The 24,942-nt window shown below is 54.0% G+C and overlaps 8 protein-coding genes across 8 annotated transcripts; 4 read left to right on the top strand and 4 right to left on the bottom strand.

The window, feature by feature from the left end:
• Positions 1 to 3,047: 3,047 nt before the first annotated feature.
• IUM83_02453 (cadmium resistance protein CadD) lies at positions 3,048 to 3,959 on the bottom strand (the record flags this gene model as incomplete). The annotated part of the gene is made up of 1 exon (XM_067926371.1): positions 3,048 to 3,959. The coding sequence occupies one exon, from the start codon at positions 3,957 to 3,959 to the stop codon at positions 3,048 to 3,050; it is 912 nt and encodes a 303-aa protein (XP_067796460.1).
• Positions 3,960 to 6,032: 2,073 nt separating this feature from the next.
• Positions 6,033 to 10,193, top strand: IUM83_02452 (Pleiotropic drug resistance protein transporter; the record flags this gene model as incomplete). The annotated part of the gene is made up of 1 exon (XM_067926370.1): positions 6,033 to 10,193. One exon carries the CDS (start codon positions 6,033 to 6,035, stop codon positions 10,191 to 10,193), a length of 4,161 nt encoding a protein of 1,386 aa, XP_067796461.1.
• A 424-nt stretch (positions 10,194 to 10,617) lies between these two features.
• IUM83_02451 (Eukaryotic translation initiation factor 4 gamma 1) lies at positions 10,618 to 12,956 on the top strand (the record flags this gene model as incomplete). Its single annotated transcript, XM_067926369.1, has 10 exons — positions 10,618 to 10,658; positions 10,740 to 10,986; positions 11,071 to 11,127; positions 11,214 to 11,282; positions 11,356 to 11,412; positions 11,494 to 11,816; positions 11,893 to 12,030; positions 12,112 to 12,475; positions 12,553 to 12,678; positions 12,756 to 12,956. 10 exons carry the CDS (start codon positions 10,618 to 10,620, stop codon positions 12,954 to 12,956), a joined length of 1,623 nt encoding a protein of 540 aa, XP_067796738.1.
• A 55-nt stretch (positions 12,957 to 13,011) lies between these two features.
• IUM83_02450 (F-actin-capping protein subunit beta) lies at positions 13,012 to 14,069 on the bottom strand (the record flags this gene model as incomplete). Its single annotated transcript, XM_067926368.1, has 4 exons — positions 13,012 to 13,024; positions 13,092 to 13,424; positions 13,503 to 13,616; positions 13,720 to 14,069. 4 exons carry the CDS (start codon positions 14,067 to 14,069, stop codon positions 13,012 to 13,014), a joined length of 810 nt encoding a protein of 269 aa, XP_067796467.1.
• Positions 14,070 to 14,345: 276 nt separating this feature from the next.
• Positions 14,346 to 16,193, top strand: IUM83_02449 (uncharacterized protein; the record flags this gene model as incomplete). The annotated part of the gene is made up of 2 exons (XM_067926367.1): positions 14,346 to 14,370; positions 14,518 to 16,193. The coding sequence occupies 2 exons, from the start codon at positions 14,346 to 14,348 to the stop codon at positions 16,191 to 16,193; spliced, it is 1,701 nt and encodes a 566-aa protein (XP_067796488.1).
• A 1,029-nt stretch (positions 16,194 to 17,222) lies between these two features.
• On the bottom strand, positions 17,223 to 17,728 carry IUM83_02448 (F-actin-capping protein subunit beta; the record flags this gene model as incomplete). The annotated part of the gene is made up of 2 exons (XM_067926366.1): positions 17,223 to 17,237; positions 17,309 to 17,728. 2 exons carry the CDS (start codon positions 17,726 to 17,728, stop codon positions 17,223 to 17,225), a joined length of 435 nt encoding a protein of 144 aa, XP_067796502.1.
• Positions 17,729 to 17,979: 251 nt separating this feature from the next.
• Positions 17,980 to 19,439, top strand: IUM83_02447 (DNA-directed RNA polymerase I subunit RPA49; the record flags this gene model as incomplete). Its single annotated transcript, XM_067926365.1, has 3 exons — positions 17,980 to 18,046; positions 18,149 to 18,742; positions 18,811 to 19,439. The coding sequence occupies 3 exons, from the start codon at positions 17,980 to 17,982 to the stop codon at positions 19,437 to 19,439; spliced, it is 1,290 nt and encodes a 429-aa protein (XP_067796429.1).
• A 662-nt stretch (positions 19,440 to 20,101) lies between these two features.
• On the bottom strand, positions 20,102 to 20,526 carry IUM83_02446 (DNA/RNA polymerase; the record flags this gene model as incomplete). The annotated part of the gene is made up of 2 exons (XM_067926364.1): positions 20,102 to 20,110; positions 20,179 to 20,526. 2 exons carry the CDS (start codon positions 20,524 to 20,526, stop codon positions 20,102 to 20,104), a joined length of 357 nt encoding a protein of 118 aa, XP_067796689.1.
• Between the last annotated feature and the right edge of the window lie 4,416 nt (positions 20,527 to 24,942).

Below are 24,942 nucleotides of genomic sequence, written 5' to 3'. Positions count from 1 at the left end.
GGCGACTCGGGAAGATCGCAAGGAGAGACGACACGGCTAGGACGAACGACGTGCAGTATGCGGAGAAGGAGAGGCGACGAGGAAGAGCCGATGAGCGGCTGAGAGACAGCGTGAGGTGAGTAGGTTAGCAAGGACACCGTAGCAAGTAGGATAGGCGCGGATCGGGGGGACTTCGGTAGATAGGAGGGTGCGGCCTTGCGGACTGGCAAGCCTGGCCCTCAGTTCTGGATTTAGTGCGGGAAGAGCATTAACGACGAACTAATCTAAGCTACTTGGTGTCGGACGCGGAGTTAGTGTTGCTACCTATCGGGAATTGGGGTACGGCGGCACTGCACGAGGTACGCTGTTCGGGGTTACGTATGCGCGTGGTAGAGCAGTAGGGTGGTGAGGACCGCGGAGAGAAACCGCGGGGGCTTCGACGTCAGTATGCGCGCTGGCGTCGTGCCGAGGGACATGGAGCACGGCTAGCGCACTTGTGCCGTCGCTCCGAGTCCGCTGTATATTGCATGTAAACCGGAACGCTTGCGGGGAGCAGCCTAAAGACCTACCGGGGTTGCGGTCGCCGATAATCGCTCTCTCCTCACTGTCCCTATCCCTGTCGTCAACGGTGGACGAAGGGCCAGCTAACGCTGGAGACTCCCATGATGTCATGCTCCCGTTCTAGGCGAGGCTCAGCTCCAGGAGGTGTCAACTGAGTAGTCTAGAGTAATGGTATCTGTCCCCGCGTGGGATATGCTGACACCATCTTCACCTGCGGGTAGATGTCGTAGGTCTTCTTCGCCACCCGTTCTCAAAAGTTCTTCCACGCGTCAGACTTCCACTTCTCCCAATTCAACAAGAAAGTCACCACTTCCACGTGCCCTCCGGATATGGCGTTCGACATGGCCGCCGTCACGTTAAGTTCAAACGTTTTGTCCCGTTACCACACGTAGCTGGCGGCGAGTTCCAGGATCTCCACAAGTCCATTAGCAGCACCTTCAAGAAAAGCGATCCAGGCTGCGTCGCCAGCCACTTCATCACCAGGTGCCACGCCCTTGGGAAGGAAGAACACAATGCCAAAATGTCCGTTGGCAGCGGCGGGGGCCATCCCCTCTCTCATAATCTGTCTGGCGTCGGCAAGGCCAAAATGATCGAGGAAACTGCAAAGGATGGCGACTCAGTGGTAGTGGCCATTGGAAGCTGCCGCCACGACGGATTCAGTCACATCCCTGGCGAGTGTCGGCTGTAGCTTCCAGAGACGGAATGCATTTCCCATCGTCGCAGCTTCAACTATCGCCGAATTCAGAGGAACTGGAGATGGTTTGGCGACAGCTTGCGCCACAGCTGCGAGATGAACGTGCGACAGGTGAATAACTTCAGTGTTGGGCCGCTTCGTTGAATCGGACGAGCAGGGATAACGTTTCTTCGCTTTGCCCATCGTTCTGTGCGAAAGTTGGCAAAATGGCAACTGAGGAGATTTCTTGACAAGCATGCTGAGCTACAAAGAATGCTTATCCAACAAACATACAGGTAGATACACATTTTAGACGAAATCAGTCATTACGTTGTCAGCTTCTAATGTGCGCTAACTGTCAATGCCAACACCGGTACCCCTAGCCTTGCTAATGAGCAGCAGGTGACTCAGTCTAGCGAGCTCAAGTGTTACCACCTCGTCAGCTAAGGTAATAAACCAAGTTGAAGACATGTGTAGTAAATACCATCGAATCCTGTAATTCGTCATCACGATATACATTTTACTAGAAGTGCGCACCTGTACTGCAACTCCCAATGCTGCCTAACTGCTACGTGCGACTCACTGCAAACGATACTAGCGACAGCCGAACGAAGAGGGAGCGGTGCATCGTGGTGTGAGGCATTTATGATTTTGCCTCGCTTCAACAACCCTTAGCAGAGTCATCGGTACAGCCGCGAGAAAAAAAAACTTTGGAAGGCACGGTTTATATATGCGAGAAGTGGCATTTCGCCTTTAGCTGAGAGCTCTGCTGTAAATGAAATACTGTTGTTTTGGATAAATGGTTATCGTTGCTAGTACGTCAAGCCTGCGGGTGATAGAATGTAAATGCCCAGCGCAACGAGCGCGATTGGGACAATATAATCGCCATACTTTTCAATAACCTTGGCAACGATGCGGAAGGAAACGAATCTCCCCGCAGCGAAAATCCAAGCCACCACGAGCGCGTAAAAGACACACAGGGTAATCACTACATCGCCAGCAGCGTACGTTACTAAGCCAGGAACGTACACCGCCACATTGTCGCCTCCATTACCGAGTGTCACCGCTGCTATCATCAATGACTGAGCCGTAAAAACTGAGTTTATCCTCTCAGATCCCACCGTATTGAGAACAATTCTCATACACGAAAGTAGTTCCTCCTCAGTCTCTGTCTCGCTGGCCTTTGTCGTGACAGAATTCTGCCATTTTCCGCTTGCCGATTCCTTCGCATCATCTGCATTCATCTTGTGGGGGCCTTTCCCCGGTGATCGTGGGCAAACTTTCGATGAAAATGCTGGATTTTGGAGGCCGCCCCCTTTCAGAGCATCAGTGATGAGTTCATCTTCCGTCTTCCACCACTCGCGCATCCGCTGCAGGCCCATCCATAGAGGTACAATCCCCAGAAGCCCAGAATAATGGGGCGGTACGAACGACCCGATGAAAGTCCCCACTAAGCTGATAGCCATGATGATGGAGAATCCTAGAAGCTGGCCGGACCAAACGTGCTGAGCCTTGAGTCCGTCTTTGCCCTCGGCGGCGTTAGCGAAATAAACGACTAGAATGAGGGCATCGTCGATGTTGGTGCTCGCGAACATCATCACCGCCGACGAGATCACACCCCAGGTCCCCATTTTCACGCGGCGGTTGGCAAAGTGTCTTGAACGCGGGTCGCACCGGACTAATAATACCGAGCTGCACGAAATGCTGTCGAAAGGAGAGTTCGTGCATTGCGACCTGATGTGAAAAATATCAACACGGAAACTTTTCTTAGCGTGTCAACTCGAGTTTCAAATGAAAACTGTATTCCGGTTGCAGCTTCGATTTATCAAGGCAATCACACTAAGCTAAGCACATCAGCAGACCACAAAATGTAGATTCCGAGCAACACAAGTGCGACAGGAATGATGTAGTCACCATACTTTTCGATAAACTCGGCCACGAAGCGGAACGAGACGAATGTCACGGCAGCATACAGCCACAGGGCCAGCAGCACGTAGAAAATGGCGACTGTCAGCAGAATCTCGCCGGCGTTGTACGTCACCAGACCCGGGATATACACCGCAACGTTGTCGCCTCCGTTCGCAAGTGTCATCGCCACCAGCTTCAGCGAGTGCACGCTGAAAATTGACGGCCACCACGCAGTGTGTATGCTTTTCTCCATCTTCGACCTGGATCGACCCTCTTCGAAATCTTCGATGTTGCCAGACGGAGCAGCATCAAGATTGACATTAGTTTGACTGCACGTCGGCTGCTCCACTTCCAAATCACTCGATACCGAGCTTTCCCTGGCTTTCGGCGTTACGCCATGTAGCTGATAGCCACTGCTTGGTTCGTCGGACTCGGCGGGTTTATCCTTCGCTAACGCTTGCCCACTGGTTCTTTCTTCTTGGACGATGCTCGCTGTCGAACTGCGTCGAGAACCAGGAAGGGCGTGTTCTCTACCTTCCGTGCTGCCGTTTTCTTTCTTGCACCAGGCCTTCATCCGCCACAAGCCCATCAGCAGAGGCACGAAACCCAGTAGTCCAGAGTAGTGCGGCGGCAGGAAAGACCCAACAAAAGTCCCGATCAAGGCGAGTGCCATGATGATTGAAAACCCGAGGAACTGTCCGATCCAGACGTGCCGCGACTGGAGTCCGTCTTTGCCCTCTGCCGCGTTGGCAAAGCAAACGACGAGGACAAGAGCGTCGTCGATGTTGGTGGTGGCGAACATAACAACCGCCGAAGCGACGAGCCCCAGGAAGCCCATCTCTCCGCTGGCAGTTGCAAGTTATTGAGTGTTGGAAAATGTCGAAGTGAGGATTAATTAAACTCGCCCTTCGGTTGAGTATATCCAGCCAACCAGTTTAGTCGCCGCCGCCGTGTAGATCGTCGATAGTGCTACATTTACAGTAACTCAAAGTAATTAGTAAGAGATGCATGCACATGTACTCTATCGCCGTTTGTATGCTAGCGTCTGTAACCATTAACCTTACCGAGTCACTTGAGCCCCAAAAACAACCAGCGTCCAATGAACGAGTTAAAATCAAAATGTCAAACCGAGATTATGCTTTCGTCGTCTGATATTGAAAAAATCCACTATATCGAGACTCTCTGGTCGGGAGACCGCGGTCAGCCTGGCAATGGACTTACATGTACACTTTGACGTCTAACCGCCGGTAGCTGAGCGCCGGCGAATCTCTCTTCAAGGCTAGGCTTAGCAGCGTGGTAGGGCTTGAGAGGCCTTACTTCGCTACACGAGCACCACCGCACCGTGTTGTGGTTTTTTGAAAGGGGAAATATCAAGAAAAGAATTAACATTTAGGTTTTTCATTTAAAAAACCTCGATGTTTGATTGCACCCCATTACGGTATTTGATTGGATAAAAAACCTACATAAGTGATTTGTAGGGAAAACAACTCAAACTCGATTAACTGTAGAATTCGCATTATCGTTTTCGATATATGACACGAATGATCTCCTTTTCCGCTCTCTTGTGGGTGTCTCTAATTTCAAATATGACAATTTTGACGTAGCGAATTTAACCCTCTCCCCCGGAAAATTCCCCTTTTCGGAAAATCCAATTACTCACTTGTTCAATACCCGTTTAAAATGATCAATGGATTACTCAACATACTTATGTTTATAGTTAGCATTTTAAATATCCTCCGCTATATGTTAAGCTTTAGGTGCCCAATCAGTTGAGAGTTGCCGACAAAATACCTTTTTTTACTGCATAACTGGTAATAGCACATATTATCTGAAGTTCCTTTTTTCCATCTGAGGATCCAAACCGGTGATCTAAGGAACTTTTAGGTTGTCTCTGGTAGATCTACAAAAATAAGAGAAGATTGCACACAGATAAGATAAGGTTGCCATGTAGAGGTTATAGACTTAGCTGTCCGGCAGCAGGAGTCTTTAAGATCCGTTTGTCATTTGACGCGAGCTCCCAGCTCCGAAATGCATGTACTTGTATGCTCGAGGGTGGCGTAATACACACTATAACGCGCCTCGATAATCAAAGCTGTGACACCGTTTAACCCAGTCTGACTGCCAGTCATGTTACAGTGGTAGTGGCGTAAGCTTCGGCATTAAATCGACAGCGTAAGCTCCAAAGCTGCTACAGTGCATCTACATTCTTCATCGTATTGAAACTTTCAGCGTGAAAGCGAGTTGAAAGTCTGGCGACATGACGACGAGACTGTGCAATTGCTTTGACAGGTACAGTATCACAGTTGGTGCAAACCCATACATGTACTTCGAAGTGTGGTTTGTGGCAGCGATCAATGCATGGTATTCCAACTATGGAGAACGCAAATTAATAATATTGCAGAACATCTCACCAGCGAGCTTCCATCTCGCATTGAGGTGGGAGGTGCAGCCTGCAATCCAGGTTGTCGATGCGCCGCCACCTGTTGGGATTACCGCAATACATTGCCAGGGTTACCGCGTAAACCACCTGCCTGCCACTGCTAATATGTAGCAGCAGCAAGGTGCAACGCAGTTACCTGCAGGCGTACCCTCACCTAGCGTGGCCGCATTTACCAGTGAGCTCGCCGACATGAGCGCACCAAGGTTGACGCGACTCCAGCAGCACTTGATGTCTCTTCGCCGCCGCGAGTTCGCCCGACTATCCTCCTCATGTGGGCGGCGCTGTCGGCAATCGTGATTGTGGGATCCGGGGTGATTATCGTGGCGAGTTTGCCACAATCAGACTTCACTGCATTCCACCTTCGCCTTGGCCACTTCAGAGTCGATACTGTACAGCTCATTTCCAAACTTTTTCGCCGATCAGCAGCCGATCAAAGCACCCGATCGATTTCGTTCAGCGAAGCTAGTCGCGATGTCTCCCTCGAACGTCCAATCGGGGCAGACCGCCGAGATGGAGCACGGATCGACGACCAAGCAGGTCGGTCTGGATTCCGGTAAAGCTCTGCTAGCCAGCGGACCCGCCGCAATGCACGACTTCGTGGCGTCCCGACTGGAGACCGCGTTGGGCGGTGAGCTCCCGCAGATGGAGGTGCGCTTTACCGACCTGTCGGTGTCGGCGGATATCACCGTTGTCGAGGACGACGGCAGCTCCGCCGACCTCCCCACGCTCTGGAACACAGTCCGGAAGTCGCTCGCTGGCATCGGCCGCAAGAAACAAGTTGTCCACAAGGAGATTCTCAAGAACGTGACGGGTGCGTTCCGACCGGGCACAATGACGCTCGTGCTGGGTCAGCCTGGCTCGGGCAAGTCGTCGCTCATGAAGGTGCTGAGCGGGAGGTTCCCCGTGGCCGAGAACGTGACCATTTCGGGGGACATGACCTACAACGGCCTGACCCAAGCGGAGATCAAGAAGCAACTCCCCCAATTCGCGTCGTACGTGCCACAGCATGACAAGCACTTCGCCACGCTCACGGTGCGGGAGACGCTCGAGTACGCCCACGAATTCTGCGGCGGCGAGCTCAAACGCCGAGCCGGTGAGTTGCTGGCGCAAGGCAAACCTGACGAAAATGCTGAGGCGCAGGCTGTGGCCAAGGCGCTATTCGACCACTACCCGGAGGTCGTGGTGAACCAGCTTGGGCTGGTCAACTGCCAGGACACTATCGTCGGCGACGCTCTCCTTCGCGGTGTCTCGGGTGGTGAGCGCAAGCGTGTGACGACGGGCGAAATGGAGTTCGGCATGAAGTACATGACGCTCATGGACGAGATCAGCACAGGACTCGACAGTGCTGCCACCTTCGACATCATCAGCACGCAGCGCAGTATCGCCCACCGTTACCACAAGACAGTGGTGATCGCACTGCTGCAGCCGGCGCCTGAAGTCGTGGCGCTCTTCGACGACCTCATGATCCTGAACGCCGGTGAGGTCATGTACCATGGCCCCATGAGCGAGGTAGTGCCGTACTTTGCTGGGCTGGGCTTCGAGTGCCCCCAGGGCCGCGATGTGGCCGACTACCTCATGGACCTGGGCACCAAGCAGCAGTCTCAGTACGAAGTGCAGCTCCCGATCCCCAACTTCGTGCACCCTCGGGACCCTAGCGACTTCGCGCGCGTCTTTCGTGAGTCTCACATCTACAGCAACAACCTCGACATGCTGTCCAAGCCGACGAGCGACAAGTTGGTGGAGTACGCTCAGAAGCACATGAAGGTCATGCCGGAGTTTCACCAGTCCTTCCAAGCCGCCGCGTTGACGCTGCTCCGCCGTCAAATGTTCATCATTGGCCGCAACAAGCCATACATTTTCGGCCGTGCTCTCATGATCACCGTCATGGGCTTGTTGTACGCCACTACGTTCTACCAGTTCGACCCGACGGAGATCCAGGTTGTCATGGGTATTATCTTCGCTGGAACGCTGTTCCTGTCGCTCGGACAAGCTTCACAGCTGCCCACGTTCATGGCCGCCCGCGAGATTTTTTACAAGCAGCGTGGCTCCAACTTCTTCCGTACTGCCAGCTACGTGGTCGCTAACTCAGTGAGCCAACTGCCGTTATGCATCACCGAGACTCTAATCTTCGGCACGCTCGTGTACTGGATGTGTGGCTTCGTGTCGGAGATCCTCGAATTCCTGCTGTTCCTGTTGATTCTGTTCATGACCAACTTCGGGCTGGGCTCGTTCTTCTTCGTTCTGACCGCGGCAGCTCCGGATATCAACATCGCTACTCCCATTTCGATGGCGTCGACGCTGATATTCATCATCTTCGCTGGCTTCATCATCACCGAGAGTCAAATTCCGAGCTACTTCATCTGGCTGTACTGGATCACGCCGGTTTCCTGGACGCTTCGTGCACTCGCCATTATCGAGTACCGGTCTTCGGCTCTGGACGTGTGCGAGTACGGTGGCGTGGACTACTGCACCACGGAAGGCGTCACCATGGGCGAGTACTACCTGCGGTTGTTCGATCTCAAGACCGAGAAGATTTGGATCTTCTACTGCATCATTTACATGGCCGCCTTCTACGTGACTTGCATGACTCTCGGATACCTGGCACTAGAGTACAAGCGATATGAGACTCCTGAGAACGTTGGTGTGTCTGTCAAATCTGGAGAAGATGAAGGCGACTACCGACTTGCTAGCACCCCTACTGCCAGTAATGTGTCCAAATCCCAAACAACGAGCGAAGTGATGCTGGATGTGGCATCGCGCGACACAAGTTTCACGCCTGTGACCGTTGCGTTCAAGAACCTGCGATACTCGGTGCCCAAGCCATCGAACCCCAAGGAGTCAATTGAACTCCTCAAGGGTATCAGCGGAGTTGCTCTTCCTGGTAAAATGACGGCTCTTATGGGCGCCTCTGGTGCTGGCAAGACGACTCTGATGGACGTGATTGCAAACCGTAAGACTGGTGGCACGATCTCGGGCCAAATTCTGCTTAACGGATACGAGGCGAACGAGTTGGCCATCCGTCGTTGCACGGGCTACTGCGAGCAGATGGATATTCACTCGGAAGCGTCGACAATTCGCGAGGCACTCACCTTTAGCGCCTTCCTGCGTCAGGACAGCAGTGTCCCGGACAGCGTGAAGTACGATTCTGTGGAGGAATGCCTGACTTTGCTGGATATGCACGACATCGCCGATCAAATTATCCGTGGCAGTTCGACCGAGCAAATGAAGCGTTTGACGATTGGCGTCGAGCTTGCTGCGCAACCCAGCGTGTTGTTCCTGGACGAGCCGACGAGTGGTCTGGATGCACGCTCTGCCAAGGTTATCATGGACGGAGTTCGCAAGGTCGCCGATTCGGGACGCACCATCGTGTGCACCATCCACCAGCCGTCCTCAGAAGTGTTTTTCCTGTTCGACAGCCTCCTGCTTCTCAAGTGCGGTGGTGAGACCGTGTTTTTCGGTGACCTGGGCCACAAGTGCAAGCATCTCGTGGACTACTTCGAGGCTCTTCCTGGAATTTCGCCGTTGCCGCCGAAGTACAACCCTGCAACTTGGATGCTCGAGTGCATTGGCGCGGGAGTGTCGAACAATTCGGCCGATGGGATGGACTTTGTGTCCGCGTTCGAGGCCAGCGAGCAGAAGTTGAAGCTGGACCACGCTCTTTCAGTCGAAGGCGTCGGTATGCCTTCGTCCGACATCCCCGAGCTCATTTTCGCCAAGAAGCGTGCTGCTTCATCCATGACGCAGATGCACTTCCTCGTCAAGCGTTTCCTGGACATGTACTGGCGTTCGCCCACGTACAACCTCACTCGTGTCGGCATGTCCGTGTTCCTGGCGCTGCTCTTCGGTGTGACGTTCACCCAAGCGGAGTATGCGACGTACCAGGGTCTGAACTCGGGCATGGGCATGCTCTTCATGTCCACGTTGTTCAACGGTATGATCTCGTTCCAATGCGTGATGTCTGTGGCTGCCGCCGACCGTCCAGCTTTCTACCGCGAGCGCGCTTCCCAAACGTACAATGCCTTCTGGTACTTCGTTGGCTCGACGATCGTGGAGATTCCTTACGTGTTCGGTGGCACTCTCGTATACACGGCCATCTTCTTCCCGATGGTGCAGTTCACGGGATTTTACACCTTCGTCATGTACTGGATCAACACGTCGCTGCTGATTCTCATGCTCACGTACATGGGGCAGATGTTCGTGTATTTGCTGCCGAGCGAGGAGGTCGCTGGAATTATCGGAGTGTTGATCAACTCTGTATTTTTCCTCTTCATGGGATTCTCACCGCCGGCTAACCTCATCCCCCAGGGCTACAAATGGCTGTACACCATCACCCCACAGCGTTTCTCGCTCGCAATCCTCGGCGCGCTCGTGTTCGCTGATTGCCCGAATGAGCCCGTGTACGACGAAGCAACCAAGACTTGGAGCGGTGTAGGCTCTGAGCTGGGTTGTCAGCCTCTGCAGAACGCGCCAGTGTCAACTGGTGCTACCACGGTCAAGAAGTTCACGGAAGAGGTTTTCGGCATGAAGTATGACGAGATCTGGACCAACTTTATCGTGGTGATTGCGTTTATCGCGGTCTTCCGACTTATCGCCTTGATCGGGTTGCGCTTCGTGAACAGCCAGAAGCGATAAGCAGATCAAAGTCCATCGAGCTGTCATAACTCACACCGGTACAACTACATAAAATACTTCAACTCTCTGAAAAAGCACAACAAGAATCTCAACCGCGTAGCAGGCCTCTCCACACCAACCAAACCAACACTACGCGAACGTCCAGTCCCGAACAAGTAACATGTAATACAGTTAATTAAGAATCGTAGCGACTGAAGTGAATACCACACAAAAAGCATCTCTCCAGCGCTACAGCCCAGTTCCTCACGAAATACCGAGTCACCAGGTGAATTACCCGAATCACCCCCTGATTGGCTATCATCCATAACCTGATTATATAACGCAGCCAATCACACGCGCCACACCCGCTCTCTTGACGTTTGTATCCGCGGGCCAAAGGCGCTCCGCCCCGCAGCCAGCAGCTCCTTCTCACGTGCCGCGCGCCATGTCCAAGCTCAACCCGAACGCGGGCGAGTGGGTCCCCACGTACGCGCGCTCCTGCAGCCTCCTCCCCCCGCTCTGCCCTCCCTGCGATTCAGCGCTAATTCCGCCCTTAATTCCGCGCAGCTTCTCGGCGCCCGCAGCCTCCCCAGCCAAATCTTCGGCGTCCCCCGTGAAGGAGCCGCCGGCCGCGGAGCCGGCGCCGGCGCCCAAGAGCGAGGCCAAGAGCAAGAGCAAGGACAAGGACAAGGACAAGGAGAAGCCGGAGGCGCCGCCCGCAGCCCCAGCGGCCAGCAGCAAGACGCCGCTGGAGCGCGCCGCCGAGTTCGGCCACGACGCGGCGCTCAACGAGGACGGAGAGCCCATCTCCTACGTGCGTACTGTACAGGAGCACGCAGCTCTCTTGTAGAGGGAGGTGCCGAGAGAGCGGTGGCTGACTGGGGTTCATTGGCTGCAGGAGGGCTACTCGCCGCTGCACGACAGGTTCATCTACTCGAAGGAGTACTTGCTGGCGGTACGGAGGCGATCGGAGGCTGAGGCGGTTTGAGGGTTTTGTTTATTTATTATTTTATTATTTGTGTTGTTGTGGTTTGGCTGCAGTTCCAGCCGCTGGGCGACCGCGTGCTGAAAGGCGTCCCGGATGTCGTACGGAACCCCTCGCTGCCGAAAGTGCGTGCGGTGTTGGAGTTGGGCGTGTTTTCTGGTGGAGGTGTTGATTTTGTTTGTTTGTTTGTGACTGCAGAAGGTGGGGACGAAGGTTAAGGGGAGGCTGGTGTACACGGTTGCGGAGCTGCTACAGGTAGTGAGGAGTGCTTTTGTCTTGTTTGATGTTTTGGTTGTGTTGACGGTTTGGGTTTTGGTGTTGTTTTTGTGCTGTTAGTTTCAGCCGCTGTATGAGATGATGCCGGAGGACTTCACGTGGGCGGATACGATCGGCGCTGATGCTGTGATGGGGGACAACAAGAAAGCGAAAAACAAGAAGGACAAGAGCCGCCAGCAGCGCGGGAGTGTCATGTCGTACGACGCATCCTTGGTGTGCTACTTCAACCCCACGGAATACGCTGCGGCCATGAACATGGGGCTGTACACGGGCCCGCCGGCCGAGGAAACTGCGAATGGCACTGACAGCAAGAACAAGGTGCCTACAATTGAGCCCGTTAATCCGGTCGAGGAAGCGATTATCGCAAAGCGCCGCATCGCGACGTAAGTACTTGATGGATTGCAGATGCTGGTAGGGAATTTTTAACTAACACCGACGTTTATATGTGGATATTGACAGGTTACTCGATGATGTCAAGCCGGATACGGTGAGCTCTATTCTGGAATCTTTTATGGGCATCACGATCAGTTGCACACATACTCTGCAAGAAATTATTGGCCTGCTCTTCGACCACGCAATATCGAACCCGTCACTGAGGTAAGAAGCGTTGATCGATCTTCCTCACTGCCATTTTCTGGAACATTAGGACTTATATATATGATGTGTAAATGTCTGCAGCAACTCATACGCTAAGCTGTGCACCGGAATGTCGGAACGCACACCAGAATTTAAGGATGGCGCTAAGACTATCAACTTCCGGCGGATTCTTCTTACCAAGTGCTATGAATCCCTCATTGAAGAGCCTGACAGTCAGCCACTGCACTTGTCCAACAAGAAAGGTAGCAGCAACGGACAGAACGGAGCGCTCCAGCATTCTTGGCGACGAAAGTGCATGCTGCAAAACGTGGGTTTTGTTGGCGAACTCTTTCGACGCCAGCTGCTTACGGAGAATATCATGCATGTCTGCGTTGCGATGATGCTTGATGACGAAGTGAAACCTCAAGCCGAGATCATCGAGGCAGCGTGTGGCCTTCTGAACCTGGTATGCTGATTGTTGGTTTCTCTTGTTGCCTTTCTGTTTTCTGTGCTGATAATATTCCTCTACTGTGCTCCTCGCAGGTCGGTGACTTGCTCGATGGTTCAAGTCCAGCCTCTCGACGAACAATGGACGAGTACTTCGCAGTCTTAGTGCGCATTCAAGAGAACTGCCCGCTCCCAGACCGTGTGAAGAAGCTTATTGCTGACGTACGTGCTGCGGCTATGGTGCCATATCAAGCTATTGCTGATTACTAACTTTTTGTCGATGTTCGTTTATTGAACAGCTACAGACTGTGCGTGTGGGTGGGTGGATAAAGAATCGTCAGGAGAATGCTTCTGCTTCAAGCACACCCGCTGCATCTCCAGCAAAGGCGACGGATGCTGAAAGCAATGGAACGGCAGAATCCCCCGTATCAGACACCGATCCGGTATCAAACCCTGCGACAGCAGGTGCGTCGTCTCCATCCAAGCCGAGGGATGAATAGACCGCGCCCACAGATAGGTAGAAATATGAGAGGACAGCGAGTAAAGGTATGACAATTAACGTAGAAATCTCAACAGGATAGTTAGCCACACCAAAGCGCGCATATTTAACCCGACCAACCATATAGCGCCTTTACCCCGAATGTCTTTGGACATGCTGCAATTGAAACGTCCCGATGTCATCCTGACTGCTAGGCAGCGAAAATTCATACCGTACTTGCACCCTTGCCACATCATCACCCACGTCTGCTGTATCCTCCACCTCTTCACGCAGAGTGTACACATCCGGCTCCTCAACATCAGGCACGATCTCCAGGAACCTGCACCACCGACGAAGCAGCGGTCGGTCTCGCAGCAGGAACGCGTCCGTGTTCCCAGTAACAACTACAACTCCAGAACCTGTAGCTTTCTTCATGTACTCTTGAGCTTCCAGCAAAAATGCCAGTGTCTGGTACACACTCCCCATATGACTGCAACAGAAGCAGCAACGTCGAAATAAGCACCCAACCACTATAAAGAACCCCACAAGCCTCAAATCCCCACAGCACCTCTGGTCCGCGAAGAACCTCTCGAAGCTCTCGACCAGCAGCACCGACGTCTTCTTTCCCACCACGTGCAGCGAGCACAGGAAGTGCTGCAGCTCCGCGTTGCTGCGGAGGTATCTTTACAGACACACCAGGAAGAAAAGTATAATAATTAACCCTCTATCTCTAAGTAAAAAAATAATTCTACAAAATAAAATCTACTAAATTATCGTCATTTTACTTGATGTGGATGCGGCCCCAGACGCCGTTGTCCTCCCCCGTCTGCACCGGCAGGCGGCACCGGGCGCAGGGCGTGAGGGGCACGATCTGCGAGGCCGCCGGCTGCTGCGACGCGCCGGCGCTGCCGCACATGACGAGCACGACGCTGCGACCGGCCTGCACCTGCGAGAAGCCGAACTGCAGCAGCAGCGACGTCTGGCCCGCGTCCTGCGGCCCGTGCAGGAACAGCAGGCCGCCGTCCCGCAGCTCTTCGCCCTCCCGAGCGCTCGGCTGGGCGGCCTCGGGCGCGTGGGAGCCGGCGCAGAAGGCGGCGCCGCCCCCGTGCGTGAAGAACTCCTCCAGGTGCGGCATCTCGCCGCCAAAATGCGGAATGCGCACAGGAGTGATGGTCCAAAGGTAAGTGTAGCCATCTGTTGCTGCACAACATGGCTACACAAATTGAAGTGTCGCTACAAACCAAGCGATGAAGCGACAAGGCCGCGCTATCCACCTTTGGGTAGTGGAGTACCCCGGCAAACTTTAGCGTGGATGTCTGCGCCATGGCTCCGTGGCCCCGGCAGTGCTGCAGGCAACGAGGTCGTAATGATCCATTGCGGGATTTCTGGACATTGACTTAAATACACGGGAATGGAGAATTGGCCGTTGCTGATAGGTAAGAAGGACAAAGCTGGCCAGGCTGGTTCGTTACTTCATCACCAAGGTTAAGATGGCAGTTGCAGTATGAACCAGCGATGTATTCAGTGTGGCTGAAGCTGGGAGTGTAATGACTAAAAACGCCTAAAATTGTATGTATCTGTAGGAAATCGAACATTCGCAGGATACGCAGTTCTTGAACTTTGGCCTATACCCTCAACTGCATTCCTCGTTCCTCAAGCAAGCCCTGACACCATGTCGAGCGACACTTCCAGCAGCAGTAAGAGGACGCTAGACAGCTCCGATTCCGACGACACTTCCACGTCCAAGCGCGCGTGCACGATCGCCAATATCGCCGAAGTTGATTTTCCCCCAAGCGTGGAACTTCCAGTCGAATTTCCGAAATTGCCGCTCGAATGGCAGCGTTTAGACACACTATGGCTGACCCCAGTGGACGTGGTGCTGCAAGCTGCTGCCTCGGGCCAAGTGGTCTGGTTGACGCAGCTTTTAAGAAAATTCAAAGGGCACTTGGCGGCGGCAGTCGCCACCTCCGATGGCAACTTTGAGGCGGTCAGACACCTGCTGCAGCAGCTAGAAGGGCCCCGTCGACAATACTTCGGCTCCAACGCCAACGCAACAGTGAACAAAGCGGTATGGCTGGCAGCACGGAACGGACATTGGCAAGTTGTAGAGTTGTTACTGAACACGTTGGGGAATGACGGGGAGATCGATGGCGACGTGGCCTGGGAGGTGCTGGAGGAGGCGGCGGCGAGCGGACAATTGGCGACGGTCCAATTCGTGACGCGATACGTGATCCGGAGCAAGGAGGACGAAGACAACTGTGCTGACAGTGAGGCGGTTTCCCGTGCCATAGCTGGGGGACATGGTGACGTGGTGGCCTATCTACTGCGGTACCCGTGGAATCTAGCCTCTGCATTCATGGAGGCGATGGAAAGAGAGCAACATGCTGTTGCTGACAAGATTTACCAGGTTTTCCCGTTCTACTTTGAAGGGAAAAACTTGTTCGTCGAAATGGCTGGGGACGGGTTTCTGACCGCTGTCAAGTACATCTACCAGCATGGTCACAAGAGCGAGAACGTGATCCAAGACGCGTTCGTCAGGGCGGCAACGACGAGGCGTATGAAGGTGCTGGAGTTCTTACTTGGCACTGGGCGGGTTTCCCTGAAGTCATTTGATATGGCGCTTGAAGCCGCGGCAAGCTCGGGGTCGTACTCGATGGTGACGTTTCTGTATGAGAAGCACTTCGCCTCGCTGCAGGGAATTTACCGAGCATTTGAGAAAGCGGGCAGTCTTTCCGTGATCAAGTATCTCTACACGAAGGAAAATATTCCTGCGCAGTCGATTACAATCGCGTTCCAAAACGTGACGGGTATTGGATCTACGACCTTGGTATTCCCGAGAAAGGAGCGCGAGGCGGTGGCTGCCTTCTTGTACAGCCACAGGAGCTCTATGACTCCGGATGTGCTTTGCACCGCCTTTGCGATGACCACGTACGACTTGCTCGACTTGGTGACGACGTTGTATGGTGATCCGAGCATTTCTCGTGAAGTCGTCTGTGCCGCCTTGCAAAATGCGTCCGGCTTGGGCCATCTACGAATTGTTCACTTTCTCATGGACAAGCCCGAGATCTCGCAGTCAGTGAAGCAAGTGGCGTTGATGTTTGCAGCTCGCAACAATCACAACGCGGCTATTCAACTATTGGAGAAGGGTGAAAACTGGTCGCTCACGACTTTGAATGAAGCAATAAAGGCGACGAGCAGCCCCCGACTTAAGCAATTTTTGCGCGGGATGATTGAAGGTTCTGAAGTGAAAGCAGCTTAAGAGTGGCGGTATTTTTCATTGGAAGCACGGTATATCCTTGAATGGAGATTCACAACCATTTAAAAATGACCCTTATGGTATAATATTGTTTCGGTTCCAGGAGTGGCGATTCCGTAGTAACTTGTCTGCTACGTCGATTCAAGAGCGCGATAATCTAGCGCCAGCTTCCATCAGGCTCCGAAATAAAATATACACCACCAGATCAAGTAGTACCTGGGGCCTTCACATATAAAAAAGAGCCCGATGATCAAAATGAAGCGGAAGTTGCTTTAAAGGATGGTTCCAGAAGTTGGTCTTGCAATGAGGTGCATCGGTGCAATTTTGACCAACTGAAGGTAAACAAGGAGCGGTACGAAGAAGCGCGAGCTGCGACCGTGCAGCATCACTCTGATGTGTTTTTGCTTATCACCTCAAGTGAAGTGGTGGGGTCATTTAAGTTGAATTTCAACCTCTCAAGTAGAGAATTTGACCAGTACTTCGGGCCGTCTGCGAGCCTGAACAGGCGTCGACGTACTGCTGGACTTGCTTGCTGTACATGAGTCACTATTTAGAGGGGAAGAGACACTCTTGTGAACTTGAAGTGGAGCCTCCCAAGTGGGTCCTTGCGCACATCCGGCAGTGTCCACTTCGTTGCAGAAGGGCGTATTTGGTTCCCATTACGTACGCATTTTTCCCTCGCTCTACTCCTGCTGCTGCTTCTTGAGTCCGTGCTTGAGCACGGCTCCAGTGAGCTCCCCGACGAAGGGGTTGGCCATCGCGGGCCCCTGCTGCAGTTTCCGCATGCCGTTGATGACCTCGCGGGTCTTGGAGATGTAGAGCCCGTCCAGGCTGGAGCGCATGTCGATCTCCATGTCCTCCACCATGCGGCCCATGTTGGACACGTGCGCGAACTGGTCCTCGAACTCCATGGTGCGCTCCGCCTGCCTGGTGAGCGTGCCGTCCAGCGCCAGGTCGCCCAGCTCGGGGCGGTTCACCTTCATGGACAGCAGCACGGACGTGGTGAGGCGGTACGTGGCGCGCTTGACGCCTTTATCCAGGGCGTCGCTGCCCTCCTGCACCTCGATCACGTGGATGGAGTTCCACGAGCCCTTCTCCACGAAGCGCTGGTCCAGCACGTCCTTCTGCACGAGGAAGCAGGCCGCGAATCCCGGCTCCAGGTCCCACATGTACACGGAGGAGATGCCTCCCTGGTAGTACAGCTCCCGGTACGAGTCGAAGATCTCGTTGGCCTGCACCTCGAGCTCCCGCAGCGTCTCGGAGGGGTAGAACCCTTCCCCCTCGGGCGCCGGCGGGTCGTACCGGTTACTCCACGGAGACCGGTACGAGTCCCCGTCGCGGTTGTAGTCGCAGAGGAGGTACTTGCGGCCGTTGGTCGGGTCCACCGCCACCTGCAGCGGCTGGTCCACGCGCTGGTACAGGTCGTCGGCCAGCGCCGGCAGCAGCCGCGTCAGGTTGTACACGTCCGTCTCCACCTCGCGCGGGGGCATGCGCCGCATGAGGTTCAGGCTCGCCGTCATGCCGCCATCGTCCGCCATGGCTAGTACCGGTATGCTTTTGTCCGTTTGTGTATGCTGGGTGGAATTGTATCCGATCTCCTGCCGTCAGCATCAGATCGCACGCGATTGGGTGGAATTTCCCCGCCGTATTGTTTTCAGCCAATATAAAGCAATTATATTGTGACCAATGAGCGGGAGTAACACCCCGAATTTCAGCCAATCACAACGCGGAAGCATTCCCGGCGCCCACAGACCAGCAATTGCACTACTTCCAGGCCAGAGGCGACACCATGAGCAAGCGCGTGAAGGTGCACCTGCAGCACGAGGAGGGCTTCGACAGCACGGCGCCCGTCGTGGGTGCGTAGAGCGTTGCAACGACGCCTGCAAACTTGCATATCTCCCAACGAATCGCGCGTAATTTAACGTAATATATGATCATGTGCTGATGATACACGACAGCGACGTTCCGCAACGGCCCGCCGCCGCCCAGCCAGCGCCAGGACCTGGCCTTCGAGGTGTTCGAGAACCCGGCCAAGAAGCAGCGCCTGGTGCTGGCCAGCTCCGAGAAGGTGGCGTACCAGGGCGCCAACTTCGGCTACCTGGGCTCGAGCCACGACTTCGCCAGCTACGCCGTGGGCGTGTTCGACCGCCGCACCAAGGAGGTGCGGCTCTGCAACGTGAGCCAGATCTACGTCATGCAGCAGGCCATCAAGGACGCGAGCGAGAACGTGGACGACAACCGCGGAGAGGACAAGAGCTTCATGGAGCAGCGCCGCGACCTGGTCGAGGTCTTCGGTAGCAAGAAGAGCAAGCGCATCCAGAAGAACCGCGAGGAGAACATCGTGGACCTCGAGCACATCAGCGGCGCCGCCTCCGTCACGCAGACGCTGCAGAAGAAGATCTCGGCCGCCAAGAAGCAGCTCGACGAGGAGCGCGCGCGCGACGGCAGGTACTCCAAGGAGGCCGCGGCGCTCGCCGCCACCCGCAACGAGCTGCTGCCGCCCTGCGACATCGATGCGCCCACGCCCGACCGCGTCTACGACCTCACCAAGTGTAAGTTGTGCACTACATTGGGTCATTATGTGCAAGGCTTTTTGACATATTTTCGTGTGTACGTACAGTTATGGACAGCGGCGTCATGGACTCGCTGACCATCATGGCCGAGGAGGTGATCGAGGCGCTGCAGAGCACGAGCGTGGCCGAGTACGCGACGAGCCTGAACCTGGCGGCACTGCCCACGCGCATGATGCTCTCTCTGTCTGCGCCGTACGACGTGAACAAGATGTGCCTCGTGGTCTACTTGGCGTACATGATCGACTTCTACAACTCGCACTTCCCGCTGCGCAAGTCCGCCGCTGCCTTCAGCGAGGAGAAGGGCATTCCGCTCGTGGTTGTGCGCCACTTCCTCAAGCTCTTCACGGACATCAGCGAGGGCAACAACGGCTACCCGACGTACTTCCAGTCCAAGGCCAAGAAGGACAAGCTTTGCTTGTACCTCATGGTGGTAGCGTTGACCTTGAACGGTTTTACTTTGGACCTCACAGAGATTAGCTCCGACCTTAAGCGCTCGCCCCTCCAGATGCAGACGTACGCCAAGCAGTTGGGTTGCATCGTCGAGATGGCGAAGGCGGAGGCGGCCATCTACGGCAGCGCCTCATCCGTGGCATCCAAGAAGAATATTCTGCGTGCTGTGCTCTCGGTGCCGCTGCACTTCCCGATGCCCAAGCGTGGAGGCCCCGCTCGCCGGTAAGCAGTCGGCAGCAAATAGAAGCCGCAGGACTTAGACTTCGTTAAGTCGAAATACATACTACGTAGTACTACTTTGCATGATCACCAAACGCAGTCTCATATTCATCGCGGCTGTACACTGCAACTATAATAACGTGAAAATATCAATCGATAACTCACGGCAACCAAAACTTGCGTTGCATTATTCGCATTGATGCTCCTGAGCGGAGCACTCGACACCTTTCCTAACCAGTTACTATAGATACATCTCCTCTCTTCCTTCATTTCTCTCTGGCTTAGGACTGCGTCGGGCGGCCGAATTCCGAGTCTGTGGAGAAGCGCGAGAGCGCCGAAGTGCGGTCGAACGAGCCCGACTCGAGCATGGCGTAGCTGTCGTTGGTGCCGCGCATTTCGTCCATCCAGTGCGAGCCCTCCTGGTCTCCACCGGGCATCTCGCTTTGACGCTCCAGAGCCTCCGAAACAGTCGTGCCAACCGTATCGCGACCGAAGTCATCCACACTGCCGTCGAACGAGTTGAGCACTCCCTGGCCGTTGTACGTGCCCGAGAACGAGTTGGCGTACGACTCCGCAATCGAACCGGCGAAGGAGCCCGCGTACGACTCGTTGTACGACTCGGCGTAGCTACCGGGAGCGGCGTTGAACTCCATCGAATGTGCCTCGAAGTTACTGTTGCTGGGTCGCGAAGCCTGCACGGCGTCCTTCCTGGTAAAGGGTGACGTGGACGGCGCCGCGCCGTTCACGGTCGACTGCGCTGGGTCGAAGTTGTACTTCGTGGGCTCCTGCGCCGACGGACTCGGGGAGCTGCTGGGCATGTCGTGCAGCATGGCGATAGACGACTCGAGTGGTTCCGACGTGGCTTTGGAGGTGTGTCCGTCCAACGTGGTAAAGTCGTACTCGTTCGGCGTGCTCTGCGTGTTAGCCACAGACTCGTTGGGTTCCGAACCGATCTTGGACACCGGGTAGTCCTGCATGAACTGCTTCTCGTCGGTCTCGCGCTTGGCGGCCATGGAGCGGTACGCGAAGAAGCCGCCCACGCCCAGCAGGACCACCACGCCCACGATGATGCCGATGACGGCGCCTGCGCTCATTCTGAATAGCTACTGCAGATAGATAGGTATCTCTCCCTGCGATTCGAGGAAGGGGGCGGGCGACCGACCGAGCGAGCGCTGGCAACGGCCAGGGGATTTTCGATTGTGGGCGCCTGAGCGTCCGTCGCACTGAAATCAGCGCGCGCGTGGTCCGTCGTTGGGCCGAGCGCCCTCGCACGCCGATCTGTGGTTGTGTGGAGGCGGGAGAGCTGGTTGTGCAGTGCCAGGTCGCTTCAGTCTTGGAATGACAGCCGGCACGCGGTCAGCGCCGCATACTGGGACCAAGAGATCAGCCGTTTTAATGGCGCCATCAATCCGAGACATTCTCGCGCCCCGTTTTCGCCGCGGATCCCGCTGCACTTGGCGTTTGTATGCTAGGAGCTGAGCTCGCGTGCACGACGACCGGACGACGCGCCGCCTGTACCACACGAGAGCCTTGCCAGCTCAAGCTTTTCAGGCTTTTTCGGGGGACGGATGCTGCTCAGCAGAGCCCATTGCGTGCGTGAGCGGCGGCAGCGCAGCGGCGTTCCATGTCTAGAGTGCAGCGGATGGAGTTAGTGATGGACGCTTTGCCATCTCTGGTGACCATCCTGCAGCTGTGGGGCGAGCAGATTGGTTGCTTACCTTCGTGGTGGCCTTAGAGAGGCGGAGCTGCGCCAACCGCTTTTTCGGTGACACCAAACTTCCGTCCGTGCAAGCGAAGGGAGCGCAGGTTGCCTGCCTGTGTCAGAGCCCCGCAGCTTGCTTATCGAGTGAGGGGAGCACGAACCCAGCAAAAAGGAGGGTCCTTCAATGTTTTTTTTTTCCAGCTCGTTCGCGTTGTGCGCCGAGTCTGAGGTTCGAATGGCGCAAGCAATACAAATTGGAACGCCGCTGTGGACTTCGAGACTTGGGTCAAGTCTCGCGTGGCGGACGTCGCGCCGTGGGGCCACTTTTGGTGCAGTGTGGCTTCGAGAACGATGGAGACGGCGAAAAGTGCACCTACGGACGCAGAGGGACACAAACCCAGCGACTTGGTCCATTTCGAATCCATAGGGCCTGCCATTCGAAGTTGGTACATTACACACCTCGATAACTTTTTACTGAGCGCTCGCTCGATTTGCCATGCGAGTCGCGAGGACAGGCCTTTGGGCCGCTACACACGAGCTCGAGTTCGTTACAAGCCCCCATTCGCGCCTCTGTCACATATGCGGCGGTAAGCTTCGAGGACAAGTCGCAAGACAAGCGCTGTCTTGCAGCTGCTGCAGATTTCGGATCAACTGCACCGCAGAGGCAACAAGGTCGACAGGAGTCCTGATCCCAGCACCACCTGACTCCACTATTACTCTAACGGGTGTGGTTTACATGCATGTTAACTGTCGGGGCAGCGCCTGCAGTGATTTCTTACCACCGCAGCTGTACTTGAAACTCTTGGGCCAATTTGGTGTTCGCCTTGACGCAGGACAATCAACCGTCCTGACCCATGCTCCACCTTGAATAATACTGGTCTCCTGCTGCTGTTTTGGCATGAATACATGGCGCGCCCAACGCAGCCTGTTCAGTCCCGATTCATGTACTGACGCGATGTACCCATCATGATCCAAGTCATGGAATGGCTACATGTAGCCAAACCTCAAAACTGCGAAAATTGTCGAAACCAGTGCACTTCACTTTTGAATCAAAAGTGAAATTTGAAGTCAAAACTTTGAAGATGGCTAAAGTCGCCCCGAAGCACCGAAACCTTAAACCCTCTCTCCTCAGCCTTCGAGGTGGTTGAACTGTCATCCCGGAGAGTGCGATGCATTTTTTCGTCGACCCTCGAATCGGTGGCGTTCATATTGATGCCCATTGTGCACATGGCGAAGACAAACAAAAACACCATCAATGTCACGAACTGGCGCATCTGTTGTCATGAAAGTTGTGGACTAGTCTTGAGATCGTAGCAGTCAATCCTAAAATGATTTTGCTTTTTGCAAGACGCCACAAAAAGAACTACTTTGCAGCTTTTATTTTCTTCGATTATTAATACTATCAATCATCTGTATTTCCTTAGCGTCACACCAACCGATGTATTAATACTTAGAAACATGCAAGTTGACGTGATGATGGCCCTACATGTACCAGCATGTCTGTTTAGGGTCAGACGGCGCAACGGATATTCCACATGTACTTACGTACGAAGGATCCGATTTGGTGTCCCAAATGTTCTGTATGAATGTGTCGCACGCGCGGTGGTTACTGTAATATTAAACATGTAGAAAGCACAGATCTGATTAGTGCCTAACGTTCTCCTTTTCTGGGATGCGACTGCAGGTACTAGGATTTCGAACTTACTCAAGTGTTCAATCCCAATGAACGTATTACTGATGCACCTCACTCAGATTCTGGTTACTTGGTACTGTACGTTCGCTGTGATAGAACACTGGGGTGCTGAGGGGCGAGTGTTTTTCGACACCAAAAGCTTTCAAAATCCTTCTCCTGGGAGGGGGGGGGGGCTCCACCAAGCGAATTCTGAGGATCCACCGTGAAGTTGTCAACAATCAAGGTGGCTCACGAATCTTTGCTAAGAAGTTGGGCATTGACTGGGAGAGAGCTCAACAAAGCAACAACACAAAAGCCGACAAGTACGAAAAGCAGGCAAAAGAAAAGGTAGTTTTCTCTCCTGCCCAGGGGAAGGTGGTCTTTGTTAAATACAATGGAAGAGGTGGATCAGACTAGTCTATTGATCTTATGGTTTTCTAATAAGGCATAAATTAATATTATCTGTGGAGATGGAAGCGTTCGTGTACTATTGCCAATAAATTACCGCCGCTCCTCCGATCTCATCAAAACAACTACGGCAAAACCTCGACGCCAAGCAGAACAACATTGGCGTATAATCAAGTATTCCTTCAGCAGGTCTCACGCGGTGCACTAGCACCGGATGCATAACCGCAGTCGTAAAGATTGAAAACAACTCGAGGCATTGTTTCCAGGACAGATAACAGCTTCTGCAGGAATAAGATCCATAAGAAAAGTTGTTTTCTACTTTCAGCGTGCGATATTCTTCTGCAGGTAGAATTCTTTTATGTCCAAAGCCGCAATCCGGCTCCATTAGCCCTGCCAACTTCGCGCCGGTAGGTGGTTCTACAACGTTAGCATCTCCACGGCAAGATGAATTCCCGAAGCTCTCGTTGAATCAAGCAAAACCCGACTAATTTTTCGAGAAGCCTCCGCGTGCATACTGCCGGGGTACTTCACGATCCAGAGCCGGCCATCCAGCATCTCCATTCACTTAGACTTCAGCGTCTAGCACTGCGGTTCAAATCGTCCAGCGATGACGCACACACTTCAATAGGTACCGGATCGGCATTATCGTCGTCAGCAGCAACGAGTTCCTGACTGCAGCAGTCCAGATGCCTTGATCGAAGAGTTGCTTCTGCGCTCCGACATTCTTCCACTCTACCATCTTTGTCTGCGGACAACCAACCGTCTATCATCTGAATTTGTGTGTGGCGTAGTTCGATAGTCACCCTGCACAATTCGTAAGAAACCAAGCCGGACGGTTGGAATGGGCTGTGCTAATAGCTTTAATGAGAGGTGTATTGCATGTATATTACTCGCCCAGCTTTGCGCGCAAAATTTGCTTCGATCTTGAGTCTGTCGTACAGCTCAGAACTGAGAGTAGGATTTCCCTGCACCAGGTTTGATTGCCGCACAAATACTCGAGAGTTTCCAACCTACGTCTTTCCGCAGCGCCCATTAGAGCTTGCGTAGCCAACTGAAATGGGATAACCTGAGCGGCTTGTAAGATCTTCAGTACGTGAACCTGCTCATTTGATGCAGCGCTCAGGAAAACTTCTGAAAAGAGTTCTGGGGAAACTAGTCCGTCGTTGAACATAAACCGCATGACCTCTTCTCGCTGCTGACTGACATGTAATCCTCGACAACGGTGCGAACTGTTTAACCCCGCAAACTTGAACCCAGAGGGAAGATTCGACGGGTACCGCAGCAGGTAGACCACCACGTCGATACGTGCCCCAGCTATGGTGGTCGGGTGCTTATTTTGATGTTGTTGTGGCTGTGGTACATGGGGAGTGTGTACCAGACGCTGGCATTTTTGCTGGAAGCTCAGGAGTACATGGAGAAAGCTACAGGCTCTGGAGTTGCAGTCGTTACCGGGAATTCGGACACGTTCCTTCTGCGAGACCGACCGCTGCTTCGTCGGTGCTGGAGATCGTGCCTGAAGTTGAGGAGCCTGATGTGTACACTCTGCGTGAAGAGGTGGAGGATGCAGCAGACGTGAGTGACGATGTGGCAAGGGTGCAAGTACGGTATGAATTTTCGCCGTCTAGCAGTCAGGATGACATCGGGATGTTCCAACTGCAGCATGTCCAAAGGCGGCTAATTGTCTTTCCTATGTTCCGTACCCTAAATTGTCGTGCTGGAGGTGTCATG

This window comes from Phytophthora cinnamomi (assembly GCF_018691715.1).
Source record: "Phytophthora cinnamomi strain GKB4 chromosome Unknown Contig16, whole genome shotgun sequence".
Taxonomy (NCBI): Eukaryota; Oomycota; class Peronosporomycetes; order Peronosporales; family Peronosporaceae; genus Phytophthora; species Phytophthora cinnamomi.
The sequence above is the reverse complement of the archived record's forward strand: the minus strand, read 5'-3'. Positions and strand labels throughout refer to the sequence as shown.